Raw genomic sequence first — 14,031 nt, forward strand, 5'->3', positions numbered from 1 at the left:
ATGTGTGATTGACTTTCGGCTGCACGGCACATGAGTGAAGCAGCATGTCAAACGACAGAGTGAACAGGCAATAAGTGTATTTTAGTAGATTTGATTTATTTTGTAAACTAATAAACACAAAGATAAAGATCCCCCATTTAGCCTTAACAGACTGTAGGGGCAAGTGCTCTTAGCGAGCACCTATGAAGGCCAGAACGGTACACAAGGGGGTGGGTGCACCAGCACCACGCCCGACCACCTTTGTCTCCCCAGTGGCGATGTTTTACTCACTGCACCAGGTACTCATTTTAGGCTGAGTCGACCTAGGGGAGGCCCAGGACCAGTTCAGATAATCGTCACTGGTGTTGGCCATGAGCGGGAATCGATCTTGGTTGCCAGGTTCGTAGCATGCTAACGGCTACACTACCGCTCTCCCTAACTAACTATGCATATGCTGGTAAGTTTGCACCTATATGCCTATGTGTTCGATCTTAACTGATGATGATGCTTTAGCAGCCGGTATAAAGTTTTCCTGAAGGTTTGCACTGGCGAGCTGTTAAGAATCATCAAAATGATGTCATATGAAGTATACCAGGCCTTTAGGAAATGCACTGGAGACTTGACTAGCCTTTTCCAGACATTTTCATAATTGATTGTCGTTAAAACGATTCATTGATCAATAATTTGTTAAAATTAATACCTAATAAATATGTGGAGGAATCCAAATAATGTGCATGTAGCCTACTGTTGAAATATACTGTAATTTAAATAAAAAAAATAAGAATTTCAAGTTTTGCATTACATTTAGTATATTTAGTAAGAATTTGTGATTTGTTTAATTGCTATTAATGAATTACTGTTAATATAACATATATAACATGCATAGAAGATGCATATTCCAATTCATTAAAACTTCACATTGTTGATTGTGGTATTTTTTTTATTTGAAATTAAGTCAAATCAACACTATAATTGTGACGGCATTCAGACTTATACGGCAGCGTAATCATGCTGCTTACCTTTTGGAACCTTTTGATGCCTTAAAAGGGTGCCTACATAGGTATCTCACTATTTAGTATGTGACATTAAAAGTGGCACTTGACTTTTCAACAGCCTGTCACGTTTCTCCAAGCGAAGTAATGGAGAAACCGACCCAAGCCTTGAAAAGAGTTCCTGTCCACTCCCCAACCACACAGCCCACACACTAAGCCTTTGAAAAGCGAGAGGAACTGTGAGTGGGAAGTGTTGCTGGTGTCGGCCCAGAGATGAGAGTGTGGAACAGGGATGCTTGAGAGGATACGTAATGGTAGGTGTCTGCTGTGAAGCACACCCGCCAGTAATTTCTTCAATGAGGCAAACTCTGGCAAAGTTGCCCGCCATTTCAGACACTAGTCTTAGGTCTGTTCTTCACAGTTGGGCTTGAAACGTTATACCACATTATTCAGTGCTGGACAATGCTCAGAGCAATCATAAACCCATCTCTGAGCTCCCACTCACCCAAAACTGACATCATTCAGATGAGAACCTGTTCTGGGCGTGTGGCCTGAGGATTGTGCTCTCAGAGCTGTGCTTTTTAATGTCAGTGAGCCAGACACAGAATAGACAGTGCTGAGATCACTGACCTGAACATGGACGAGGGCTTCATAGGGCCGTCTAGATTCTAAGTTATTATATGCACTGTAAAAGTGATATTACCAAGAGGAACATATAACCAATATGCCCTTGGAAGACAAAGTACTGTACATATTTAGAAGCTTTGTGCTTTGATGCTTCCTGCAATTTAAAGTGAATGATTTTACTTAAAGGAATGGTTCAGTACCAAAATGAAACTTGTTATTATTTACTCACATGTATGTCTTTCCAAATGCTCTTGTTATGCTGTTATTTTTGCTTTGGGATGCAAAAGGAGACATTTAAAGATCTTCAACCAACTTTTGGACGAGGTGGTCCAAAACAGACGAAAACACAATAAAAGAACTATAATGTAGATCATATGACTTATCGCAAGTCTTGTGAAGGTATCAAATATATGCAAGATGACATTTCAGTGATTTGGCGGAGGGAAAATTATGAATGAACATTGATTTACTTTTATTTCTGTTCCTTAGCCGTCATATGGCTTCTGAAGAAGCATTTACGATGAAGGTCATTTTTGGAGCTTGACATGCCAGGCATGTATTGACTTAGAAGGCGCGTATCTCTTCACAGACTATCTGAATCAAGAGCTGTCATTGATCCCTGCTTTTAACTTTCTCTCTGCCTTGCTTTGATGCACTGCCAGAACACTGATCCTGGGTTTGTTGTCATTAAAAATAACAAAAAAACATATTGGTTACAGTCTTTGACCTGAGAGTGATAATCCAAATTCCTGCACATAAAGTGTATTTCTTGTGCAACCTTTCAGAATTAAATTGACAATGCTTTTAGCAATCCATTTTCTACATTTCATTTGAATTGAGGTGTTGAACTGGATGCAGATTTGTAATTCAAATTTGTATTTAAGAATTTGCATGGTTAATTTGGTGCATGGGCCTTTAAAATGTTTTAAAGTTGCAATATGTAATATATTTACTGTACTAGAGCATAAAATGATCATAATAGGTTTTATATTATGATATTATGAGCCGGTTTATAATTTGCAAACATGCATTTACAAAAATACATAGTACACAAAAGTATACATTAGCTGATCAACTTACAGTGTAAGGCTCATCGCTTGCCATTGCCAGTTTGCTTGTTCCTGTTGCATGTCCTCAACCTGGCAAGTCACGTGAGCTTGGAGTCTGGGGAGGGGGGGGTAGGGGAGAGAACTCTCTCCAATATTTCTCCCCAATTTGGAATGTCCAATACCCAAAGCGCTCTAAATCCTTTTGATTGCGTAATGACTCGCTTCAATCCGGGTGGCGGAGGACGAATCTCAGTTGCATCCATGTCTGAGAACGTCAACCTAATTGTGGAGGCTTCACGCTATTCTCTGCAGCATCCACGCACAACTCGCCCCACGCCCCACCGAGAGCGAACCACATTATAGTGACCATGAGGAGGTTACCCAATGTGACTCCACCCTCCCTATCAATGGGCCAATTTGGTTGCTTAGGAGACCTGGCTAGAGTCAATCAGCATGACCTGGATTGGAACTTGCGACTCCAGGGGTCGTAGTCAGCGTCTTTACTTGCTGAGCTACCCAGGCCCCTGTTAGTCAAAACATATGATTTTTGTATAGGGCTGGATAAAAATATAAATTTTCCAGTTAATCTCTATCTTCATTTGAACTATTCTGCTTATTAGTTATTAAAATCTCAAGATTGACATTTTACTTTTACTTTTACTTTAAAGTGTACAGTTTTGGTTGTGTTTATTATTGTATCCTGCAGGGCATGGCCAATTCAATTGAAATTCCAACTCTTGAATTCTTAACTTCTTAATTTTGCACAATTCTGTAAATCTTTAACTTCCATCCCTCAGGAGAGGTAAATGGCACACGGTCTCCTCCTCAGAAGAAGCCAGGCAAAGAAAACAACTACCAGCACATTAAGGAAATAGCTGTGAAGCAGCATCTAAACAAGCAGAGGACCAAGATGTTCAGCCCCCAGGAAGACCACAAAACGCCTCACCCCAGACAGGTGAGTGTCCCTCTGAAAAGAATTCAGTTTCTGCTCTCTTGTTGTACCATCTTTCAGGTCTTAGTAACCCAGCACTCAAATTTAGCTTAATGTCCTGTTTCTTATAATAGAGTAATAGAGAAATATGGACTTATGTTCTTTTGTGCATTAACTTGTTTGCATATTTATTGGGACACGCTCCTTTTATCCGCATGGAAAATGCGATTCAGTATTTGGATTTAGGCGCCGTTAAAATGATAGAAAATGTAAGTAGCCTATCATTAATCATAATGATCAAGTGGCACACAAATCCGGACTAGAATTAACAGTGATTGTATCCGCCTTCCAGGTAATGCTATGGATCGAGAAATATTTCTTTTTTTTTTCACTTCTAACAGTCGATTTTGCTTTTAAAAATGTAATTCATTTATTGAAACTAAAAACTTATGCTAAAAATATTTCTAAATTCTCGGATTCGACCTCCCAACTCCCCAGATTTTACCCTCTCCAACTTCTTTCACCGGCTCTTTTTGCAGTGACTTAAAAATCACTCTTCTACAACAGGTGGAAAATTACTAATACAAATTATGTCACAAATAAAATTGTATATATAAACATAAATATAATAATAACAAACATAATCGTAATAATTACAATACTTAATTAAAAATAAACCATGACCTCTAGAAAGTTTTCGATGGAGATTGGACATGAACTTTATTACCACCTACTGGTGGAATCTGCAAACTGCAAATGTATGAGCAAAGTTTAAACTTTGAGCTGAAAACAGAAGTGGTTCTAAAATGTCTAAGCTCAATTACATATTTTTCAGAAAAATAGCAAATTGCACTTTGCTCCACTTTATAAACATACAATACACCCACAGTTTGTGCGCACACACCCACAGATACCACAAACACACTCACCAACACCCACTTGCGCTTTGCCCTGGCACAAAAGTTGTGCTTAGAATTGGCATTCTAACAAAACTTGGATAACACGTAGCACACTGTGTTTGCGCGTAGCCCTGTGATTAGCTTGGCCACAAATATAGAGCTCTGCGCGTGGATCACTGCGCTTCAGAAGATGTTTACATTTTCAGGAGCAGCCCGTGTGTGGGTCAGTGAGAGTGCATAAATAATGCAATAACACCAGACTATGAGACAAACAAACATGGCATTAAAATAAATATTCACTTAAAATTCCCTTATGTGGACTGTAACGGATGATTGGAATTTGAAGTACACAATAATTGCGGTTGATTATTTAATATTTGTGATGGTCAAATAACTGCAGTTAGATCAAATAACTGCAATCAGACAATTATTAAATAATCGCGTAGGGCCAGAGCTGGCCAAATCGATTCACTACACCGATGATTCCCTACTCCAATGATCATTGGAGGGGGGGTGGGGTGCGAGCTGTAAAGTGATAGTCTTTGTTCCTTGACTGATATCGGGTCTTCAAATAATGTATAAAATGCTAGAAAGGGCAGCCGGTGGAGTTTCTATCACCCCACTAGGGTAAGATGGTGCCCTCCTACGGAATTGGTGCCCTATGCAGACTGCGTGATATGCTTATATAGGGATCGATGGCACTGTGATCGCGACACAGATGGGTTTGGATCAATATGAGGTTAATTAAATGATGAAAGAATTTTCATTTTTGAGTGAACTATCCCTTTAATTCAGGAAGTGAGGCAGAAAGTTGGTCCCCTTTTTCATTAGTTACAGGCAAAAAAAGACAAAAAAAAATGTAAGACTGGATGACATCAAACAAATGTGGTCTCTTCATAAATGTTGACAATTTTAAACATTTATTCCTACTTTGTATTTTTAAAGAAGATCATTAGTGAGGTGAAATCACAAACTTGTAGAGTTGGACCTGTCATTGCAAAGACAGTCTACGTAATACACAATGTCCAGTAAACATTGGTTGTGCTGGCCTGAAAGTTTAGTGGCAAACATTGCCAAAGTTGAAGTTTGAACTTTGAGTGCTGTATTATAACGCTTGACGGGGGATAAGACTGTAGCTGATGCCTCCCTCTGTAGAGTTCAATACTTTGGGGAATGCTGACAGGAGTCATGTGAAAGAGCCTTTAGAGCGTCACAGAGAAAGACCTATATTCACCTTGGTTGTCATGGTCTTCAGTACGGTAGTGCCCTCTTCTGGTTATCAGACTTACACTCCACATACACAATAGCACAGACACAAAACAGCAAATGTGTATAAAAGGTGCTTAATTTATCACTCAGTATGTTCTTTTCATGATTGGAGCCTTACCAAACTTCTGTAAGCTTTGAGCTTTGAGTGTTGTTCGATTTAGGGCTGTTTTTGAAAGGATTTCTGAGTGATTACTTTCTTAGTCACCTAATTAACAACGACTGCTCATGTAAAACAGAGCACACATTCGCAATCGGATTTCCAAGGAAGAAAAACAGCTGCTGTCAACTGATAAAACAAAGAATGAACGAGCACTTGTCGAATTTGGCCATCGCGCAAATCCACTGCGAGTTAATTAACTTTTCTTGGACATGCACCTGGACCTTCAAACCCTTTGCCAAATGACCACTGCAATAAGACCTCATTCCAATCAGCATTCTCTATCAGGCATCATCTACAGTTCTGAGCCAATAGACAAATTGTCTTACTAATTTACTATTCTTGGCAAGTTGTTTTTATTGAGTTTTTCTTTTATTTTGTAACGGGTGGGTCTAATAGTTTTGTAAGTAGCAGAGATACTAACAAAACTATCTATAGAACACTTTTGCTTGCTTTTCTCGTCAATTTATCACAAAATATTTCATGCGGATTTGAGGCCACCAGCATTAAAGTTTTCATTATAACATATCCTTGCCATTAGAACACGCCTTATGTGCATTGATATGGAAACCAATCCTATATCTGCTCAGATTTTCCTCCTCATTTAACTTACTCTATAGCCACTATATAGTTAAGAAAAAAGACCACTGAGTCCATGAGACCACTACCCACACTTATCATATCGCTTCAGAAGATATAGATTTAACCACTGGAGTCATATGGATTACTTTTATGTTTGCTTTATGTGATTTCTGGAGCGACAAACGTCTGATGGCCATTCACTTGCAATGTACAGGTCCTTCTCAAAAAATTAGCATATTGTGATAAAGGTCATTATTTTCCATAATGTAATGATAAAAATTAAACTTTCATATATTTTAGATTCATTGCACACCAACTGAAATATTTCAGGTCTTTTATTGTTTTAATACTGATGATTTTGGCATACAGCTCATGAAAACCCAAAATTCCTATCTCAAAAAATTAGCATATTTCATCCGACTAATAAAAGAAGTGTTTTTAATACCAAAAAAAAGTCAACCTTCAAATAATTATGTTCAGTTATGCACTCAATACTTGATCGGGAATCCTTTTGCAGAAATGACTGCTTCAATGCGGGCGTGGCATGGAGGCAAATCAGCCTGTGGCACTGCTGAGGTGTTATGGAGGCCCAGGATGCTTCGATAGCGGCCTTAAGCTCATCCAGAGTGTTGGGTCTTATGTCTCTCAACTTTCTCTTCACAATATCCCACAGATTCTCTATGAGGTTCAGGTCAGGAGAGTTGGCAGGCCAATTGAGCACAGTAATACCATGGTCAGTAAACCATTTACCAGTGGTTTTGGCACTGTGAGCAGGTGCCAGGTCGTGCTGAAAAATGAAATCTTCATCTCCATAAAGCTTTTCAGCAGATGGAAGCATGAAGTGCTCCAAAATCTCCTGATAGCTAGCTGCATTGACCCTGCCCTTGATAAAACACAGTGGACCAACACTAGCAACTGACATGGCACCCCAGACCATCACTGACTGTGGGTACTTGACACTGGACTTCAGGCATTTTGGCATTTCCTTCTCCCCAGTCTTCCTCCAGACTCTGGCACCTTGATTTCGAATGACATGCAAAATTTGCTTTCATCCGAAAAAAGTACTTTGGACCACTGAGCAACAGTCCAGTGCTGCTTCTCTGTAGCCCAGGTCAGGCGCTTCTGCCGCTGTTTCTGGTTCAGAAGTGGCTTGACCTGGGGAATGCGGGGATGTTTCTACTCCAGACTCAGTCCACTGCTTCCGCGAGGTCCCCAAGGTCTGGAATCGGTCCTTCTCCACAGTCTTCCTCAGGGTCCGGTCACCTCTTCTCGTTGTGCAGCGTTTTTGCCACACTTTTGCCTTCCCACAGACTTCCCACTGAGGTGCCTTGATACAGCACTCTGGGAACAGCCTATTTATTCAGAAATTTCTTTGTGTCTTACCCTCTTGCTTGAGGGTGTCAATGATGGCCTTCTGGACAGCAGTCAGGTCGAGCAGTCTTACCCATGATTGCGGTTTTGAGTAATGAAACAGGCTGGGAGTTTTTAAAAGCCTCAGGAATCTTTTGCAGGTGTTTAGAGTTAATTAGTTGATTCAGATGATTAGGTTAATAGCTTGTTTAGAGACCCTTTTCATGATATGCTAATTTTTTGAGATAGGAATTTTGGGTTTTCATGAGCTGTATGCCAAAATCATCAGTATTAAAACAATAAAAGACCTGAAATATTTCAGTTGGTGTGCAATGAATCTAAAATATATGAAAGTTTAATTTTTATCATTACATTATGGAAAATAATGACCTTTATCACAATATGCTAATTTTTTGAGAAGGACCTGTATGGACCTACAGATCTGAAATAGTGTTCTAAAAATATTTTTTGTGTTCTGCTGAAACAAGAAATTCATACACTTATTGGATGGTATGAGGGTGAATAAATGATGAGAAAAGTTTCATTTTTGGGTGAACTATCCCTTTAAGACACCTCTGTTGTAACGCTTTCATACTTGCAAGACAGATAGATTGTGCAATTAGTCTAATGAAACAGAATAATGCAAAGTGTTTCAAATTACCTGGGGAATTCGCAATGTAGCTTAATAGAATTTTGCCAACAAAATGATTTCAAAAATATTGTGAATATTTAATGCATCACCCAGCCCTAATAGTAACTGTATAAACCAGCTAAATGATACACTGATAAAACAAATGGATGTTTGAAAGCAGGCCTACAAAAACCAGCAAGGAAATGAAATAAAAGAAGGTCAGAAAATAAAAACACAAGGCAGTAAAGATTCAAACCAATGATAATGGTAGCATAATAAAAAAACAAACTAAATAAAAGACTCTTTTGTGGAGGTCATAAATCAGTAGCATAACATCACATATCTCATGAGAAGTAGATACTGAAGGAGAATGCCAGGGTGACGGCATGCCCGATGACAGCAGGGGGCTGTTCATTGCTTTGTGATGGAGCACTTTTCATCCACATGTTACGGATAAGATCCCTGGCAGACCCTATTACCCCAGTGCCTCTCATCCCAGGCCAAGAGGGGAGCAGCCATCAGAGAGATAGGGAAAAAGAGAAGGAAAGAGAGACAGGACTTGGCTTTCATGCCAATGTCTATCCTTGGGAAGAAGTAGGGAGGTAGAACCGAGCTAGAATATTAGCTGCAGTTCGAGATTAATATTAGCCATGCTAATATGTTTTCATGAATGCCGGCCTGGCATTTATCTCACTCATTCTGTTTTTTTTTTTTACATAAAGTAAACCAAAGAAAAGGGCAAAACGTATAGGATGTGATGGGAGAATGCACTAAAATAATAGATAATCTCACATAGATGACCATAAAGCTTTGTTCCTTCTAATTTATTGCTTAAAGGGATAGTTCACCAAAATAAATACATTAATAAAAAATTCTAATTTACTCACCCTAATGACATCACAGATGTGTGACTTTCTTCTGCAGAACAAATATTTTTAGAAGAAAATCTCAGCTCTGTTGGTCCACACAATGCAAGTGAAAGGTGACCAGAACTTTGAAGGTCCAAAAAGTATGTAAAGGCATAAAAGTAATCCATACGACTCCAGTGGTTAAATTCATGTCTTCAGAAGTGACATGATAGTTGTGGGTGAGAAAAATATCAATATTTAAGTCCTTTTTTTACTATAAAGCTCCACTTTCACTTTCACATTCTTGTTCTTTGGTTTTTGGTGATTCACATTCTTTGTGCATATCGCCACCTAGTGGACATGTTGGAGAATTTAAAGGAAAAAAGGACTTAATTGTTGATCTGGTTTTCACCCACACCTATTATATCGCTTTTGAAGACATGGATTTAGCCACTGGAGTCGTGTGGATTATTGTGATGCTACCTTTATGTCCTTTTTCTGAGCTTAAAAGTTCTGGACACCATTCACTTGCATTGTATGAACCTACAGCGCTGAGATACTGTATTATTCTAAAAAGCTTTGAAGAAAGAAAGTCATACATATCTGGGATGACGTAAATGATGAGATAATTACAATTTTTGATTGAAAAAGGGTGGAAAAAAGTTTTCAGAAAATCACAAAATATTAATGAGGATCTGGGTTGTTGACACTATTTCCATTGACTTATTTAAAAAAATTCAAAATTAACATATATATATATATATATATATATATATATATATATATATATATAAACATATAAACTAGGGCTGTCAATCGATTACAATTTGTAATCTAATTAATTACATGGTGTCCCGATTAATTAATCGTGATTAATCGCATATACAAATATTTGCTGAGAAAGCCCCTCATATAAAAATAATTAAATATATATTGATGATATAGTTATCTATAAATGTATATATATAAAAAATTATAATAATAAAATAAAATAAAGTAAATAAAATAAAACAATATTCAGATAATTAAAATGCATTACATTCTTGTGGCAGAAGAGTTAATAATTTGATAAGTCAATATAAAAAGCGACTTTAAAATACAATGTATTGTTTACTACCATATTATTGATCAGAAGTCAATCATTGGCACACAGTTCACAGCAATCCATTTCACAAGTGAATTTGTCAATCAGTTGGAGATTTATTATGAGGGCTTGTTTAAGGACCGTCAATTTACACCTACATCAGACATGCTTGGGTAGCGTCTCGGGTGCATTGCGTCATAAACATAAAATTTTGGTCACTGTGTCAAGTTAAATAGAGTTTAATACTTAGAACACAGCTTGAGATCCCTTAGTTCGGATTTGCGCTCCTTCAAGTGTTTTGAACGCAAGAACGTAACAAATGTCTGTGTTGTTCTGCTGCTCAAGGGTGTTTTTCTTCACTGTATAAACTGCGCATTGCCACACAGCTGAAGTTTCACTTACTGCCCTCTGGAGTAAACAGGTGGTTCTACAAGCTTGCATTTCTCAGGAATCTTCCATATTATTGCGGGCATTGCGGTTAATTGCATACATGTTTTTAACGCGTTATTTTAAGTCAAATTAATCGCACTGAATTAACGCGTTAAATCGACAGCCCTAATATAAACATGTTAATTTTGAAAAAAAAAAAAAGTAAATGGAAATAGTGTCAATCTACCCAGATATATATATATATATATATATATATATATCTGTGCATCAATCTGTGCATCTTATCACGTGGCTCGTTGTTCATGACACCGTTGAGACTCACATCATGTGGAGGCTCATGCTACTCTCCGCCATCCATGTGCCCCATTGAGCGCGAGAACCCCTAATTGCAACCATGAGGAGGTAACCACAAGTGACTCTACCCTCCCTAGCAACCGGGCCAATTTGGTTGCTTAGGAGACCTGGCTAGAGTCACTCAGCATGCCCAGGATTCAAACTGTTGACTCCAGAGGTGGTAGTCAGCATCATTACTCGCTGAGCTACCCAGGCCCCCAACATTAAGATATGTTACATTTTTTATAAATGTTTTTAAGAGTTAATTTTAGGTCCTTTTTGTCACCGTTTGCTTTTGCCTTGGCATTTTATATACTCTTTTTGCTTTATTAGTTCAAGTAGCCCCACAGTGTGATAAAAACATTTTTAAAAGTACAAATATCCAGTATATTTTCTTAGCCAATGTGAGGCCATTAACTGCATTCATAATAATGAAAAAGGAATTAGAATTGTGTGTGTGTGTGGTCTTCCAGAGCCAGTGTCAGCAGGAACTGGATCGTGTCTTAGAGGAGATCTCCAGAATGAGTTTCCATGACAACAAGGGACCATTGGAGAATCTTTATGACCTGAAGTTTCCCAACTGTGACAAGACAGGACAGTACAACCTGAAGCAGGTAAACTTCTATACGCCCAAAACTTACACTTAACAGCAAAACATAATAACTGATGTGTGTAATTTTATCAATCCCTTTATCATTGGTTAAAAAAAAAGAAACAAAACTGAGAATTTTATTAAGTCTCCTCAGCAATAAAAGAGCAACCTCTGAGAAATAAAATTTTCCCCTGGTTTCACATAATAATAATATTATTGTATCTGGAGATCTGGGCATCTGAGACAAGGAATCTGGAGCTAAACCAGGACAAACGTGTCGTGGAGATGCAAACAAGTATGTTGTTTTGAAAAATCCTGTTCCCAGGGCTCAAAACACTGCACCTCAGCACATTTAATTGTGTTGTAATCATCGTGTTCCTCTTATAATTACTGTAACTGTCAGTTTTTGTTCTTTCTCATTGGGGGACAAAATTGAAAATATGTTTTTTGCCTATTTTGGGTCTCAGCGTCAGCACATTGTCCAGTTCAATTATGACCTCATTTTGGGAGTACTCAGTAGGGGTCAATGAAACATGCTGGGCCCAATGATGCGGGAGGGCTGTTTTGGGGGAACCACCTCGCCTCCACCCCATCCTCGCCCAAGAGCTTCATTAAATCCCCCTATGCTTTTTTCCTACCCGTGTTGAGGAAGCTACTTTGAAACTGTAGCTTGGCAAGCTACAAGCTACAGTCAAGTTACTCTTTTGAAAAAGTAGTTAGCTACACTACAAGCTTTGAACAAAAAGTACACTGACAGAAATGATTAGTTGGCTCAACAAACATAACATATGAAAATAAATAGCATCTACTCAAAACAACATATTTATAAAATGTTGTTTATTATGTGTATCAAAATTTTATGGTGAATATAGAATTATAAACTAAAACAATAATTGTGAATTCCTTGAATTTTTTTGGCTTAAAAATCCATAAAATAAAGATTTTAACTACTACTAACTGAGGTTGTGGGAAATACCCAAAAGCCCTTTCTTTGGCAAATTTGGATCCCGTTCAATCCATTTCCTTTTTCCTTGCACATGTGAATGTGCATAGTGGAAGTGAAGCTTTATCTGCTCTTCTTTGGGTAATCAAGTTTAATGACTGACAATATTCATTATTTTCTTTTGAGCCAATTGAATTTAGTAGACACAGTAATATAAATGTTAATTTGAAGCAATGTACTATTAGTTGTTAAATCTCATTTATGTGACATAATATTAAGTGCACAATATACATGATGCAATAGTGTCAATCTAGTAGCATATAGCCCTTTTTTATTATTATTACAGTGATGCTGCCTTGAACACCTTATTTTTTTCTGAATTTGGCCCCCAATAGAAAATGACATCTTATTCGATGACTTCAAATTAAACTGATGAATTGCAGGGGAAAAAATACTATCGCTGACATCAGAGATACAATCCGCAGCTAAAAAATTATGTTTACGCATGAAGCGGCACAGAGCAATTGAGTCTTTTCCGTCAGAACTTTTTCTTACTTTAGCTTGTGCTGACCTTTCAACCTGTTCAACCTGTTAATCTCATGGCTTTGTTTACGCAAAGCATCGAAACGTACATTTTCTGGTAATATTACAACTACTCATATGGGGAATTTGCCAGAGCAATGAAAACATTACTTCTTGCATCTTGATGTAATCCTCATGATCATGCAGGGTGTTTTCATTAGCTGAATGGGAGACTAAATACTATTAAAGTGTGACAAGGCTCACGCTACACCTGCAAGCCATTCATGTTTCACGAGCCAAACAACTATTTAGCCCTTTTTGATGAATTGCACCTGCAAAATCCTAAAACTTTATTTCTATATTTAATTGAGATTTTGAATATACTCAGATATTTGAACCACACGATGTGGGTTTATTTTTTCTCTTTTTATCCTTTAATGCAATTATGAATGTAACCATGACTTAAGGAGGGTGTACCGGTATGCAAACTCTCCAGGATTAATAGAGGAGTTTTCCTTATTACATCATTACAAGTTGCTCTGAAAGCAAAAAGAAACAAATGAAACACAGAACGTTGGCTGTCATCCATGCTGCCTGACTGAATCAAAGTGGGCACATTTACTCCTGGCTTGTGATGCGCGAATGGCTTGCACGAGTCTGTTGGGTATACTGCAGTCTTGTCTCATTTTAACATTTTGTTTAGTCTCCCATTCAGCTCACTGAAACACGCTGCGTGATCATGAGGAAGATTACATCAAGATGTAGATTGGAATGCAGGTGCAGAATTTACATAAATAAAATATTCGACTCCTCTCTCGCCATTGCTGGCATGCCTGCCATAGGTTGCCGACCC

At 38.0% G+C, this 14,031-nt stretch overlaps 1 protein-coding gene across 1 annotated transcript in view; it reads left to right on the top strand.

Moving 5' to 3' along the window:
• Positions 1–14,031, top strand: part of igfbp2b (insulin-like growth factor binding protein 2b) — a 44,563-nt gene that overhangs the window by 17,337 nt on the left and 13,195 nt on the right. Inside the window, exons 2-3 of the mRNA XM_052148127.1 lie at positions 3,445–3,602; positions 11,595–11,735. Of these exons, the coding sequence (XP_052004087.1) occupies positions 3,445–3,602; positions 11,595–11,735 (299 nt within the window). The remainder of the gene's footprint in view (positions 1–3,444; positions 3,603–11,594; positions 11,736–14,031) is intronic.

This window comes from Xyrauchen texanus, chromosome 18 (genome assembly GCF_025860055.1).
Source record: "Xyrauchen texanus isolate HMW12.3.18 chromosome 18, RBS_HiC_50CHRs, whole genome shotgun sequence".
Taxonomy (NCBI): domain Eukaryota; kingdom Metazoa; phylum Chordata; class Actinopteri; order Cypriniformes; family Catostomidae; genus Xyrauchen; species Xyrauchen texanus.